Source organism: Urocitellus parryii, chromosome 12 (assembly GCF_045843805.1).
Source record: "Urocitellus parryii isolate mUroPar1 chromosome 12, mUroPar1.hap1, whole genome shotgun sequence".
NCBI classification, from domain to species: Eukaryota; Metazoa; Chordata; class Mammalia; order Rodentia; family Sciuridae; genus Urocitellus; species Urocitellus parryii.
The window spans coordinates 31,351,392-31,366,940 of NC_135542.1; the positions used below are offsets into that span (position 1 = coordinate 31,351,392).

The 15,549-nt window shown below is 37.1% G+C and overlaps 2 protein-coding genes and 1 long non-coding RNA gene across 3 annotated transcripts in view; 2 read left to right on the top strand and 1 right to left on the bottom strand.

Moving 5' to 3' along the window:
• The window catches only part of LOC113197251 (uncharacterized), a gene marked incomplete at its 5' end in the record, with an annotated part of 197,566 nt that overhangs the window by 70,030 nt on the left and 111,987 nt on the right, over positions 1 to 15,549 (top strand). The gene's annotated exons all lie outside the window — the stretch shown is intronic.
• LOC113197224 (uncharacterized) overlaps positions 1 to 15,549 on the top strand; it is a 39,041-nt gene that overhangs the window by 18,256 nt on the left and 5,236 nt on the right. The gene's annotated exons all lie outside the window — the stretch shown is intronic.
• Positions 11,748 to 13,052, bottom strand: LOC113197222 (uncharacterized). The gene has a single exon (XM_026409461.2). The coding sequence runs from the start codon at positions 13,008 to 13,010 to the stop codon at positions 11,910 to 11,912; it is 1,101 nt and encodes a 366-aa protein (XP_026265246.2). The 5' UTR covers positions 13,011 to 13,052; the 3' UTR covers positions 11,748 to 11,909.

The following is a 15,549-nucleotide window of genomic DNA, read 5'->3' on the forward strand; positions in this document are numbered from 1 at the left end:
TTATTTTTTCCTTTTCTGTATTTCATTTTATACAGTAGATTTTGAGTTGTACTGTAGGTTTCCTCCCTCATTTAATGTTTCTATTTTTTTAACCTACACTTTATAATTTGATGGCCATTTCCAATATTTCACAAATTAGGGCATGTAAGATGAAATTATGTTTGATTTTTGTTTCCATTGTCAATAAAATTATATTTGCTTCTATTTTTATTTAATTTTTATTTTTTTTCTTTTGCCAATAAAATTACATTTGAGATAAAATACTTTGTATCTCATAAGTTTTTGTTTTAAAGTATGTTGCACATACGATAATCATTTTCATACCAGCCTCTGATCACTTTTGTGTGCAATATTCCTATACACTTTTGCCTTCAAATTGCATCTTTAGGTTTAGTCTCTGATAATCTGCATATAGTTGTAACTTTTTATTTGTTTCCTCTGCTTCCTTTAATTCTCTTTTCCTTCTTTTTTAATTGGGTTATCTTGTGGTCCATAGATTGTTATCATGACATTAATTGATTCCTCTTTCACTTCCCTTTATTCTATGAGTATTTTGTCTTTTACTTTGATATTTTATAAAAATCATTTTAAATGATATGTCAAGAGCTTTGTAATGTTTTGAACAACTAATAATAAAAAAAAATTTAAAAATCATTTTAAACTTACACTAGGTTTTTAACTGGCAACAAGTTGACTTCAATTCATAACAAAATTTATTATATTTATGTATCCTTTGAAAATTGTGTTATTGATGACACATTTATTTTTATATTCCATATATATTTAGAGGTTTATGATGATTTTTATGTTTTTATACTTTAAATTCTATAGAAAAAGTGTTCTATGACCCATTGGTCCAGTAAAATTGAATTCTATATCGGTACATGAATTTTCCTTACAATGAAAGTTTTAAAATTTTATATGACTTGTGTTGCTGTGCACATTTATTTCATTTTTCAATATGAATAATTCACTTTATTATTTTTTGAAAAAGAGGTCAAGTAGTTATAATGTTTGGGTGCACTTATACATATTTAAAATCTTTATTTTTATTCATGTTAAAGTATAGTATTTCTGGTTATAGTATTCTCAGTTGGGAAGTTTGTTTTATCACCCCTTTGATGCTATTCTCCTGTTTCATTCTGTATTGCAAGGCTTCCATTAATAAATTGACTAATAATTATATTCAACTACCCTTCTCAGTTGCACATTTTTCTTTTGGTGCTCTCAAGATTCTCTCTTTGAGATCACTGAAAAATTGAGTACAATGCACTTTGTATCTTTTTGTTTCTACTTAGACATAATTGAACTTCTTTAATTTTGACTTCTTTTTTTTTTTTGCTCATATTTATCTTTTCTCAGACTGTTAAAATTGATACTGGAGATTGAACTCAGTTGTTTTTCCATTGTTCTTTTCTTCAGCCCTTTTCATTTTTAATTTTTGACAGTCTCACTAAGTTGCTGAGGCTGGCCCCTGTGGCTCATTCTCCCAATTTGCTAACCCCCACCCACTCTTTCAAACACTATTTCTTAAGAAATCCTTCAAGTACACAATTTTTGCTTGTGTCTAGTAATGATTTTTTTTATCTGAATTTTACTCAGTTTTCTGTGTTCTCATTTATTTCACTAAACTAAACTTATTTCACAAGGCTATTTAGGTCTTTTAGTTAGTTCATAACTTTTTCTTTTGATTAGCCAAGTCTCCATTTTTCCTTGAGTATTGTACAACTTTGGATTTGTCCATATAACAGCCAACAAATAGTAGATTAATAGTCATTTTGGAAAACAATATGGGAGTTAGTAAAGAACTGAAAAACAGGAAGCACAGTGCTACATGTTTGAAATCCCAGGTAATAGGGAGAACATGTAAGATGCTTGTCACATCATGTCTCAAAATTAGCAAGCTTAAAGGGTTTTGTGTAGTAAGTCAATAGTATCACACCCTTGGGCTTAATCCTAAGCACCACACATAAAAAAAATTAAAAGTGGAATGACTCTGTTATCCAGAAATACAAGTTCTAAATAGGTATCCTGAGGAGATTAAATCATCATGTTGAAGAGAAAGCTCTACTACTGCTTCAGTGCAAATATTGTTCACAGTAGTCAAGACATAGACTCCACCTATGTGCTCATCAGGAGTTGGATGAGTAAAAAAGATGGTATTTATACACAATCAATTACTAATAGAAAAGAGATATCTCTCCAAACTCCTCTACCACTGAGTCCTTATGAGATACTCCAGATTACACCTGTCCCTTTTTAGGTCTTCACAGAAACAGAAGCACCTGCCACCACACAGGAAAAAAACAAAGTTCTTATTCCGATGAGACACTGGAATATATACAAGTCATGTTCAAAAGTTTACCACAGCCAAAAATGTTGACACATGCCTATAATTCCAGCAGCTCAGGAGGCTGAGGCAAAAGGATCTCTGTTGCCCCCAACCTGTGTGGGCACCTGAACTTAAGATCACTCGTATGAATTTGTAGGGACACCAAATAAAAACACAGACACCCTTTACCTTTAAACAAGCTTTAGGATGGCTTCTTCGCTATCAGCCTCAGGATCCCCAAAAGAGAGATCAAGAGAAAGTCACAAGAGGCTGGTGAGAGAGAGTGAGTACCTTTGGAAGTGGGCTTTTATTGGGGGGGACTCTTGTTCTTTAGAAAGTTCTATCCAAAAAGGCTAGAAGGGGCAGGGTTACAAGGGACAGGTGAGTGTAACTCAACCCCAGTGGTGACACCTACATCTAAAGACACACCAATGCCCAAGTCACCACCAATGTAGTGATTGGTCAGAGCTTCTTGCTTCAGTACTGGAAGGTGTGGGTCATTCAGAGTAGCTTCCCACATATTTTCCCTTCTTAATTTGAAAAAGTAGGTGATGGGTCACTATTTCAAGTCCCCAAATTCTTGTTCTAAAGGTTGGTCATCCTACAATTAGAATACAAGAGAGAATTAGTAGCAAAGAGAACAGTACAAGGATATACCATGCAGAATGTGTAAGAATGTTACCAGGGTTAAATTCATTCAATTCTTTAAGTATTTGATTATCTAAAGAAGTAAGATCTGAAAAATCAATCTTACTTTTTTTGTATATCTTGAATATGATGATGTAACACCAAAAGATCCATGCTGTTATTATTATTTTACCAAATACCTAACATGGTTTTTAACCTCCCATTCCCATTGGGAAGCATTGTACTTGGCAGCAGTAACATACACATACTTATAGTTAACATGAGTCTTTCCTTGAATTTCAAAGCTGAAAGTCCATTACCAATATTTATGACAGTAGCCTCTGAGGCATTTAACTTAGCCTCAATCCTTTCATCAATATTTATTTGATTATGAAGAGCCTTGGAAGTATTCTAAGCTAAATTTTAAGAAAATTTGCATGTTGAATATTTTGAGATAGGGCCACTGAAGCTGTGACCCTTGAAGCCATAAGGGAAACTAAAGCAACAACTCCCACTATTACAGAGTCCAGGAGCACATTTAGGTCTCACTAGCTGGACATGTAAATTGTTGTAAGCATCGACATGAAAACCAGCATCAGCATACCACAGCTCTAAAATGTTAGCTGGCAATGAGACAAAAGAGGGCTGATGAAGTGTCAGTGTTCCTTTCCCTCTATTATATCTGGTGATACAGTTTGTTAAATTACATTTATTACATGTTACAAGATATCTATTATCCTTTCTTTTAACTTTCACATTTCCAGTAATTAAAATGTCAGGAGATTGAACACAGGCCCATAGGCCATAACAGGAACCCTCCTGTTATTTAGTTTTTGCCTACTAAATCTGGTAAAGGTTTGTCAGTAAAGAATTCTGAGGCAGCAATTAAGCACCAAACATCTTTTTGAATGCCACCTTTGCTGAAGGTCAAGATGTTATAAATCCTCCAGGAGTCATGGTAATACCCTTGCACCATTGCCTTTTGTCAATTTTAGGAGACCAGTCCAAAATATACCCACTATTTCTAGATAACTTATGCTGTACTGGAAAAGTATTTATACAATCCATCTTATGAAAGATGACAATTTCTATCACAGAATGATTAGGAAAATGAGGTATTTGTGGACGTTCTTCTGAGATGACTGGTTTGTTATGAGAAAGCCCCATTTTAATAACTGATGTGATATAAGATTTTGAGTCTCCAGGAACAGTACAATTAGCTGGTCTAGGTCTCCCAAATGCTGTCTTTTTCTCAAAGGACACTTTTAGACAGCAGCAAGTTTATTGAGGGACCAACACAAAGGCAATTGAGCACTATAGCCAGAATAATTAAACCCAGTCAGATGATTGGGAGTAATATGGGTGTCTGTAAATCCTCCCATCATATATGAGTCATTAGTAAATACTGAGATGGATTCTCCAGTCCACACTGCTGTGTGTTCTAAAGGTGCATCTGGAAAATATGTCCAATAGGTTTCTCCCTGATTCCCATTTACCTGACAGCTCAATCGAGCTAATATTGCAGCAAGCATCATCCTTAGAGATTTAATTTTTTCTTGTTGTTGAATCATTTGTTAAGCCTGCAGCATCAGATTCTTCAGCTCCTTCCATGAGGGTAGCTTCACCATTGCGTCTCTCTGGGCCATCTTCCTTCCTCTCTTCCTTTGAGAGTTCTTCCTGTTGGGGGAAGCCAGGTCTGGCATCTCTGGGTCAATCCTTAGTCGTTTGAATCTTGGTTCTAAGTCCTCCATGCCTTATGGTGCCTTCAGGTACCCAAATAGAATGGAAAGCACCTTCTGGGAAAATACAAGCATGACCTCTACCCCACATAATCACTGGATCTGGTCCTTTCCATTGGCCAGTCTGCAGATCTTTCCACCAAACTTGGCCTAAAGGGCCTGTTGCTGTGGAAGATATGTGTCGCTCAGCTGCAGTGCAAACTTCTGAGTCACAATTTAGAAAATTTAAAACAAACAGAACATGACTAAGATTATTTGGGGGCACACTAGTCCTATGTCCCCTTTTAGTTTTTGTAATTGTAGCTTAATAGATAAATGAGCTTGTTCTACAATAGCTTGACCTTGAGGGTTGTAAGTAATACCTGTTTCATTGTCAATATGAAACTCTAGGCAAAATTGTTGAAAAAGAAGAGCTAAAATAAGCCAGTGCATTACCAGTTTTAATGTGTAAAGGACATCCTAATACAGCAAAAGCAGTCAAACAATGAGAAATAACATGTTGAGTATTTTCTTTTGCATGGACTGTGGCAAAGATAAATCTAGAATAAGTAACTACAATAACATGAACATAACATTGTTACCAAATTGAGAAATGTGAGTTACATCCATTTGCCATAATTGATTTGGTTTTAATCCATGGGGATTTACCACAGATGGTAAAGATGGAGTATGTATAACACACTGAGAGCAGTGATGTACAATTTGATGAGCTTGCTCTCTAGTAATGTTACATTTTTTAATGTAAGTTAGAAGCATTTTGATAATATAAATAATGTGAAGTTTGTGCACACTCAAAGACATTTGTTGACAAACAGCTACCAATTTATCAATCTTATCACTACTTGATGTTAGAGGCCCTGGAAGATTAGTGTGGACCCCTTTGTGGCCTGAAAAACATGGGTGCTTTCACATTTGAACTTCCCTTTGTAGGGTATGAAACAAATTGAAAACTCTTGTGATGATGTACACCCAATAGTTAAACTTCAATTTTTTTGTAATTCCAACTGCATATAACTGTCAAAATAAATATTGATGGGCTTGTTTGCAAAATGACTTAAACCACAAATGACAGCTTATAGTTCTGTTCATTAGGAGAAAGTATATGAGGTTTGTATCACCTTTATACGAGCATGACTATAAATACCTTCTTTACCTGAGCTTGAGCCATCAGTGAATATTGTTAGTGCACCATCCATTGGTTGTGCACATACAATCCTTGGAAAAATAAATGGAGTTACTAATGCAAATTGAAATTTTATCATGAGGATAATGACTCTCTATCTGACCAGGAAAATTAGCAATAGCTACTTGCCAAGTATTACAAATTTGAAAAAGTCAATCATTCTGTTGAGAAGAAAATGGAATGATTATAATATTAGGTTCTGATCAAAGAAGCTGTAAAACTTGTTCTTCTCTTGATCACTAATTGAGCAGCAAAATTATGAAAAGGAGTTAATGACTTTTGAGAAGAGTGGGCTAAATAAATCCACTCAATAACTTCCAATGTTTGTGATATTGCCCCTGTAGGAACATAAGCAGTTGGAAATATCAATAAATGTATAGGCTCTTGTGGGTTAAATCTAGTAAGTTGAGCATTTTTAATAGCAATTTCAACTTTTCTTAAAGCCATTCTCACTTCTGTTGTGAGCTGATAAGAAGTTGGAAAAGGATATCCCTATAGTATCTGGAATAAAGGACTTAAATATGATGTAGTTAGCTTTAAATATGGCCTCAGCCAATTTATATCTCCTAATAGTTTTTGAAAATCATTGTTGTGCAGCTCCTTGACCAGGCCACAGTCTGAGGAGACTCAGTCAGAGGGTGAGGAAGGGCTTTGGTAGGTTATGTCTGGCTGGTCCTGCACCTGCCATTCAGATCCAGCCCCTCTCCTCCAGGACAAGGTTCAGTGACTCCTCTGAGCTGGCTATATCCTTGCTTATGCCCCTCCAATGCGGCCTTAGGACAGCGCAGGAAGTGGGGGAGGACATTACAGGTTTTCAGCCTTTTACAGTCTTTGAGCAGATTAACGAGCAAAATCAGCTGTCTGTGTGCACACTGCAGTTCCTTTTAAGACTCTAAAGGAGTTCAAAAGTGCTTGCTGTACTTACAGTCCAAATTCAGCCTTTGTTCAAAGTCGGCTTGATTCGTTATGCAACGAGCCTTCACCACCATGTGACTGGATCTCTATGGCCAAGATTTGTCTATCAGGGGGTGATTATCTCCTTTGGTGATCTCACTGGACTGATTATTGCACCAAACAGTCTGAGAGAAACCAGAGGCAAGGCTTTGATGCCCCTTTGGAGATGTTAATGGGTGGGAACTGGGGAATTTACAGACCTAGAGAGACAATTAAATTACAATATGGCCATTTATGATCAGTTCACTGAATGTGCCAAAAGGGTGTGGCAAAAATACCTTTTGGGGATCAGCCTACTTTGGATCTTAGTCAGTTAAACAGGATCAGAATAGCAGTTTTCCAATTTTGTGGCGCGTCAGTACCAGGCAGCAAATAAATCAATCAGAGACTCAAATGCCTCAGAGTTCCTGGCCCAACAGCTAGCATTTGAGAAAACCAATAAAGTTTGTCAGAACATCTTCCAACCTCATTAAAAACAAAAACAAAACAAAACAAAACAAAAAAAACGGATGGATTCTGAGTTCATTTGCCTTTGTGCAGATGTTAGTCCTACCCAATTACAGAGTTTTACACTCAACATGGCTTTAAAACAGACCCTCCAGCCTCAATTTCAGAGACTCTATTCTCAAGAGTGGTGTTTTAATTGTGGCAGGACTGGGCATTTGACTCAGGACTGCGGGTCTCTGTGCAGAGACCTCTTGCAGTTAGAGCAAATTAGGCCTATGTTATCTGGGGGTGAAGCCAGAATTAGACAGGCAGTCCGTATAGATAGGTAAATCAAGTCAGTTCAGATCTAGGAGGCCAATTTTGAGTGAGTATAGGAAGTTAGAGACAGTCCTCCTGAGGGATCTTATCAAGAACCTGCCCCTGCTCCAACCTGTGCCATGGTAACCTGTCCCAGGTATTTCCCCTCCCTACAGGGAGCTATAAGGTTGTTAATGTGTCCTTGGATACTCCACCCTGCCCTTCCCCCCTCATCCCACCTGGTTCCCACCTTTTGTCCCTCCCAGTGAGCATTCCTGGGCCTAGTCACCGAGGCAGGAAAGAGAAAGATGAGGGGGAAAGGCAGGAGAATAAAGAAAGCCTTGGACATATAAAAAGGGCAGAATACCTCATTTCTTGGGATACCAGCTAGGGCCCCATTCTCCTTCACAGGAGAAGTTTATGTTATCCCTTATTAAATAAACCCTGATTTATATGCTTTCCTCAGCATGCCTCTCTAAAGTTTGAACTTCAACATGTGAGGAAGCAGAACTTGTCACCTATAATAAGATAACCAGCATTATCAGAGGTATTGGACCATGAATCACAGTAGGAACTCACTGTAGTCTCATTTCAGGTATTAAAGTTCTTGCCGGGGCTGGTCATAAGTGCACAGTATGGGTGGAGCTGGCTGGTAATAGTGAAAAGCTGCCATGGCCTGCAACACATATTGGAGTGCCCCTACTCTTTGGCGAGCCTGGGGGAGGCCTTGCCTTAGGTTTTTTGAACCCTAATAAGGTGGAAGTGAGGTCAGAAGTGGAGGTGGGCCATTGACACCACATCTGTACCAATCTTCTCACGCCATGTGGTCATCTTGCCAGTAGCACATCTCACATTTAAAAAGGATATATAAACTTCCCATTCCAAAGCCTGCTGTCATGACTTGCTGATGAGCACATATGGTGGCTTTTGGTGTCTTGGTGCCTATGATAGGGATAGATACCAATGGGGAAAAGAGGAAGACATTTGGAGTGACTGGACTTTTCCATAAAATTTATAAACTTGTGATCCAATTTTCCCACTTCTGGGTATGTGTTGGAAGCAAATGATGAGCTCATAAACATAGTTTTATGGGAAAAACAAGGTCTAGGGCTCTAGGGTCCAATTACACAGTAATGTGAGTACACATAGGAATGTGTGGTACATTCACAGATGAGAAGAAAAAACTCTCAATATTTTCTCCATAATGATATTTGAGGTGAAAGATATTTGAGGTGAAAGATATGTGATGTACTAATTGGATCATGTAAAAACGTATATCAACACTTCCCTCTGAACACAATATAACAATTCTAACCTGTAAATTGAAAATTATTCCAAAAATTCTGTACCTTTAGCCGGGGGTATAGCTCAGTGGCAGAGCACTTGCCTAGCACATGTGAGGCACTGGGTTTGATCCTCAGTACTATGTAATAAATAAATAAATAAATAAATAAATAAATAAAGGCATTATGTCCATCTAAAACTAGAAATAATCTTAAAAATTGCAGTAACCCCCTAGGCACTCCCAAATTACAACTTAACTTGCCTTAGAAAACTAAAATGACATCAAAACTAAAGCAGTTCTCTGTGTGAGGCTACTTTTAGTAGAGAAAAGAAGAAAAGGTAGAGCCATAAGCCCCGAAATGCAGAATGGCTGATAACTGTGTAGCTGAATCTGAAATCCAAGGAACCCAAAGATACACACTGCTTCCTTGTCTCCTATGCATAAAATTGATCTGTATCCTGCAATATTTACATATCCAATCAATTTAGATCAAAGTGATAATGTGAGTGTTCCATTGACCCAAAGGGTTAACACAAAGAAAAAATGTAAGGTAATATGTATTATTTTGCATTTAGCTTTTTTGTTGTTTGTTTTTTGGTACTGGGGATTAATCAAGGGTTGCTTAATCACTGAGCTACACCCCTAGCCCATTTTTGTATTTTAGTTAGAGATAGGGTATCACTAAGTTGCTTAGGACATTGCTAAATTGCTGGCACTAGCTTTAAACTTGAGATCCTCCTGCCTCAGGTTCCTGAGCTGCTGGAATTACAGGCATGTGCTACCATTCCCAGGTGTGATTAGCTTTTGAATATGACTTATCTATACTCCAGTGTCTCATCTAAATAAGAACTTTGATTTTTCCTGTGTGGCGGCAAGTGCTTCTGTTCCTCCTAAAAAGGGACAGGTGTAATCTGGAGTATCTCATAAGGACTCAGTGGCAGAGGAGTTTGGAGAGACTTTGCCATATACTCTCTATCTTTTAATCCCTAATGTAAAATAACCATGATAAATTATAGAGTAGAGTGAAAAGTAGCCAAAGTCAGATTGTATATAAAATTATATAAATTATGTGGGAGGTTAAAATGCTCTATGAGTATAGCTTTTTTTCCCCACATTCATTATTGGGCACTTGTTTCTGGTTGTAGTTCCCTTCTGGTTGTTCAATGCTAAATAGATATTTGTTACTGGGCAAAAGTATTTTCCTAAATTTTTTAATGTGAGTCTAGACTCCTTGGGGGTTATTCCTGGGGTCTTCATGAGGAAATCTTTGGCTTCTTCAGTATTTTAGTTGTTTCCTACCACACATGCCAGGAGCCAGGATGGGTCAGTGTCCAGCTGACCACATGGCTTCCTGGGCAACCATTGGGATCTCTCCCTCCAATGGCCCTTCTTTTCACAAAATTTGCACTGGTGGCTCCTGGTTTCTGGGGTATTAAAAGACCCTGTGTTGGGAAATTGTGTTGCTCTCCAAAATTGCAGGGCCCTTAGGAGTTCTCTCATTGTATGAAGTACAAAAAAATTGGGTGGTACCAAGAATTGAAATCCAGGGGTGCTTAAACACTGGGCCTCAATCCCCAGTGCTTTTTATTTTTTATTTTGAGACAGTGTCTCATTAAATTGCTTGAGGCCTTGCTAAGTTGCTGAGGCTGGCTTTGAATTTGGGATCTTCTTGCCTCAGCCTCCTCAGTTGCTGGAAAAAAAGGTGTCCACTACTGGGACCAGAATGTGTAGGGTAAATTTGAGAGTAGTAATTCAAGATAGAGAAATCTGGGGCTTATTTTCATGTTCTTATATCTTACCTATAACTGTCTTAAGATCACCATAATTACAAACAGAAAAAAATAAATGAAGATCTGATTTGCCGAAGTCTGGCTGGGCACAATTCAGGAGCCACTTGTCAAAAGAAACGGACTTTATTTTTAGAACCACACAGGCCAAACAAAACAGCTCCTCAGGAAAAACCCTCAGAGCCCAACTTCCACCACTGGCTTCCCACAAGCCTCTCACCCCATCACAAGCCTCTCCACCTCCCACAATCCTCCTGCTCTTGAGGCCGATTCACTGGGTCGTATGGGCGGAGCCAAAATAGTCCCCCAATGAGCAGCTCCATGGTCTGAAAGGGCAGGGAAACAGCCCAAGGAGCATCACCGCAGAGGAGCCAATCAGCTAGATGTTGCTGGGGCCGCTGTGAGCCAATCATCAGCTGGCAGTCTGAAAGTTTGCTGGGGCCCCTTCGGCTGTGGCTTTCAACACTGATTTATGTGAATACTATTCTCCAAATGAGCTAATGTTTCTAAAAAGATTAATGGAGATATTTTAGTATGTTTTTACTATCTGTTGCATGGAACCTTTAGTAAACAGGAACACAGTAAGTAATACCTCTGACATATTACCATGATTGAACACCTAACATGTTAAACGTTAAAAATTTTTACTTTTATTTAGTGGGAAAATTTATACACAATGTGATTAAGATTTTATAATTCACTATAAAGACTTGAAATTATAGACTAACAACTCTGAGGAGCAAGTCTTCTTCTTCTAAAAGAATCTAAGTTAAATTGTTTTCTTCAGTTTTCAAAAGTGAAAATGTTGAGAAGTCTTTGATTTATAATATATTTACATCCTTCCTGAGTCAAGTTTTCTGCACTATTTTATAGTACTTGTGATAATTTCTTTATTTCTCCCACCTCACCTAGGGATTTTTAACAAATTTTAAATAAAAGTTAAAAGAATTTTCTCATTTCCCTCTCACATATATCAAGATACAAAGTACAGATAAGGGCTTTGCTATATTTCTTATATTTCTAAAGATGTTTTCTTTATTGTAGATATTTTGCTGTTTTTTAAGGCATATATTTCAGGCAAATATCTTTCCCCATTCCGTATAGGTATCAGGTTTCTAATGTTAAAAAAAATTTGAAATTTGTGTAAATACTTGGGCACAGTATTTGCACTGTTCCAGATTCTATACACATGAATTCTCCAGTGATAAGCAATGTTTGAGCCATTGCTAAAAGGTCTGCAACAGTTTTTACATTTGTACTACCTCTCCTCATTATGATTGGTCTGGTGATGAGTAAGCCATACTCTTTCATTAAGACCTTTCCCACATTCTTCAACTTGAATCTCTGCATTATGAATTCTCTGGTGCTGGGTAAGGCTTGATTTATACCTAAAAGCTTTAACACACTTATTACATTTGTAGGGCTTCTCTCCTGTATGAAATCTCTGGTGTTGAGTAAGCCCTACTCTTTGAGTATATCGTTTGCCACATTTTTCACATTTGTAGGGCTTCTCTCCAGTATGAATACTCTGGTGATGAGCAAGGCCTGCTCTTTGAGTATATTCTTTCCCACATTCTTTACATTTGTAGGGCTTCTCTCCAGTATGAATTCTCTGATGTCGAGTAAGAAATGAATTACACCTAAAAGCTTTGCCACATTCCTTACATTTGTAGGGCTTCTCTCCAGTATGAATACTGTGGTGTAGAGTGAGGTGTACTCTTTGAGCAAATCCTTTTCCACATTCTTCACATTTGTAGGGCTTCTCTACAGTATGAGTACTCTGGTGTAGAGTAAGGCCTGCTCTTTGAGTATATTCTTTCCCACATTCTTTACATTTGTAGGGCTTCTCTCCAGTATGAATTCTCTGGTGTTGTGTAAGGTTTGATCTTCGATTAAAAGCTTTGCTACATTCCTTACATTTGTAGGGTTTCTCTTCAGTATGAATACTGTGGTGTAGAGTAAGGTGTGTTCTTCGAGTAAATCCTTTCCCACATTCTTTACATTTATAGGGTTTCTCTGCAGTATGAGTACTCTGGTGCTGAGAAAGACCTGCAGTTTGTCTATATTCTTTCCCACATTTTTTACATCTATAGGGCTTCTCTCCAGTATGAATTCTCTGATGTTGAGTAAGATATGAACTACACCTAAAAGCCTTGCTACATTCCTTACATTTGTAGGGCTTCTCTCCAGTATGAATACTGTGATGTAGGGTAAGTTGTGCTCTTCGAGTAAATCCTTTCCCACATTCTTCACATTTGTAGGGCTTCTCTATGATATGTATTCTCTGGTGTTGAGTAAGTTGTCCTCTTTTAGTAAAACTTTTCCCACATTCTTCACATATGTGGGGCTTCTCTCCCATAGGAATACTTTGGCATTGATGAAGGGTTGAAATTTTCTTAATTTTTTTTTCACATTCCTTACATTTGTACACATCTTCACTGCTATGCCATCTCAGGTTTTTAGAAATTGTTGAGCAAATATTAAAGGATTTGCCACATTCTTCACATTTGTAGGATTTCTGTCCATTATGAATTCTGTGGTGCTTAAAAGAGGGCTGTTCTTGATTATAAGTTTTGCCACATTCTTTAAATTTGAAGTGTTGTTCACTGTTATGGTACCTGTGGTGTTTGAAAAGTGGTATGGAACTCCCTGCTTGACCACATTTCTTAAATTTGTAAGGCTCCCTTCCAGGTTGAGCTCCACTATACTGAGAAAGACTTGCAGTTAGATAAGAAGGTCTGTCATATTCCTCACAATAGCAAGGCATCTCTTGGCTCTGAGTACTTGGATGGTGATTTGTGCATTGAGAAAAGACATTCTCCCATTTCTCATTTTTGTAAATGTTCTGTGCACAATGACCACACTGATGTTCTCTTTTATTGCAACCAAAGCTAAAGTTGTTATGAGTTTTGCTACATTCATGCTTTTCCTCTCCAATGTAAGGGCACTGGTAATTGCTTAGCATAGAGACCTGGCTGAAGGTGTTGCTTGTTTCATCACATGTGTTACATGCTTTCCAGAAATCTATATCTGAATTTTGATTAAGCAGTATGGAGTACATAGGGGCCTTTCCACAATCATTAAAAGTGTATGTTTGGGCAGGAGAAGAAATCTTTTGTTCATTGCAAAATGATGAAGAGATTGTAAAAAAATTTTCAAAATCAACACTTTCAGAAACTTGTCCTTCAGTTATAAATTGAATACTTTTGTGAGCTATTAAATCTTCTTGAGGACTGTTGATGGTATTAAGGACATTTTTATTAAGAATAGTCACTTCTAATTGGTCTTGTCCTTTATAATATGATTTCTGACCTTCACTGTTACCTATACTGTTCTGTATTTTCTTTTCTTGTAAGTGGTCAAGTTTGCAATATTTATATCTTCTCTTTAACATTTTTATAAATAAATTCTGTCTGCTGGGTTCTGGTAAAATTTTCTGAGTATGATGAGAGGTCATGGCTGAAAAAAATGCAAATAACAATTATTTTACATATTGGTCTGAGAATATACTTTACAAATCTAACATAAAATTATAGCTGTCAGGACATCAATATGGTGGCAGATTGAAAGTCATCATTACTCCATAAATATATGAACTAAATAACAATGGACAGACAAATTTTCTTTGTGAGAATTATCCAGTGTCTAAGATGAGTATACTATTAAAGAGAGTATTATAGCAGAGGAAATTCACAGTACCCAAAGGAGTATATCACTAAAAAGTGTAATACAGCAGAGGAAAGAAAAGTATATTATTCACTACAGGCCTTCCTCCTTGAGAAATCACCATTGTACAATTAGGAAAAATTAACCAACTCCCTTCTTCTCTTTCAATAGGAAAAGGGAAATGTAAAATGTGAATATTTTTGGCTTTCTTGAGGACTGCCTGAAAACCACTTTCTGTCTACCATGAGAAAGACCTGGATATAAGAGATGTTGGATGACAATAACACAGACATTCAATAAGGTTTCAAAGAGTGTATGGTCTCAAAGGAGAAATATGAAAAAATCTTTTTAGTGGTAAACATATATCATATATCATACACACTCACACACCCACCCACACACACACACACACACACACACACACACACACAATCCTATGTCAGTATTACCTGGATAAAGTCAACACATGGAGATGAAGACAAATGACTCAGTTTTTAATTTTTATAAATTTGGTTATTTATGGATTTATTTCATTTACAAATTAAATTGCATGTGTTTTCCAAGAATTTCATGGCATTTGAAAATATAAATATATGATGACATGACTAATTGTAGCTAAGGAACATTTTATATACTCATCATTTTAGTTTATAGAAAACAATGCATTCATTCTACTATCAAAAATATACTACATTGGCCAGTGTGGTGGTACAAGCCTCAAAACCACACAACTCAGGAATCTGAGGCAGGAGGATCCCAAGTTCAAATCCAACCTGAGAAAACAAGTAATGCTGTAAGTGACTTAGAAAGACCCTGAATCAAAATAAAAAAATAATAATAAAAGGGGTTGGGATGTGGCTCAGTATTTAAGTGTTTTGGGGCTCAATACTTCTTGTATCCTTTAAAATAATACATTGTGGTCTTTCATCAACACTCTGAAAACACAGGAGCTGGTAACCATTTTACTCTCTGTACTTCTGAGTTCCATATGTGAGTCAGATGAGGCTGCAAATTACTTTGTGTGGCTGCCTCATTTCCTGTAATTCAAAGTCCTGCATATTCAGCCCTTGTCACTTTGACAAGATAACTCTTTTCTATTGGTAATTGATTATGTATAAATACCATCTTTTTTACCCATCTAACCCCTGATAGGCACATAGGTGGGAGTCCATGTCTTGACTACTCTGAACAATGTCTGCACTGAAACAGTAGTGGAACTCTCTCTTCAACAC

Coding starts and splice junctions, on each gene's coding strand:
- LOC113197222 (XM_026409461.2), bottom strand. CDS start 13,010: ATGGGAGAGAAGCCCCACATATGTGAAGAATGTGGGAAAAGTTTTACT.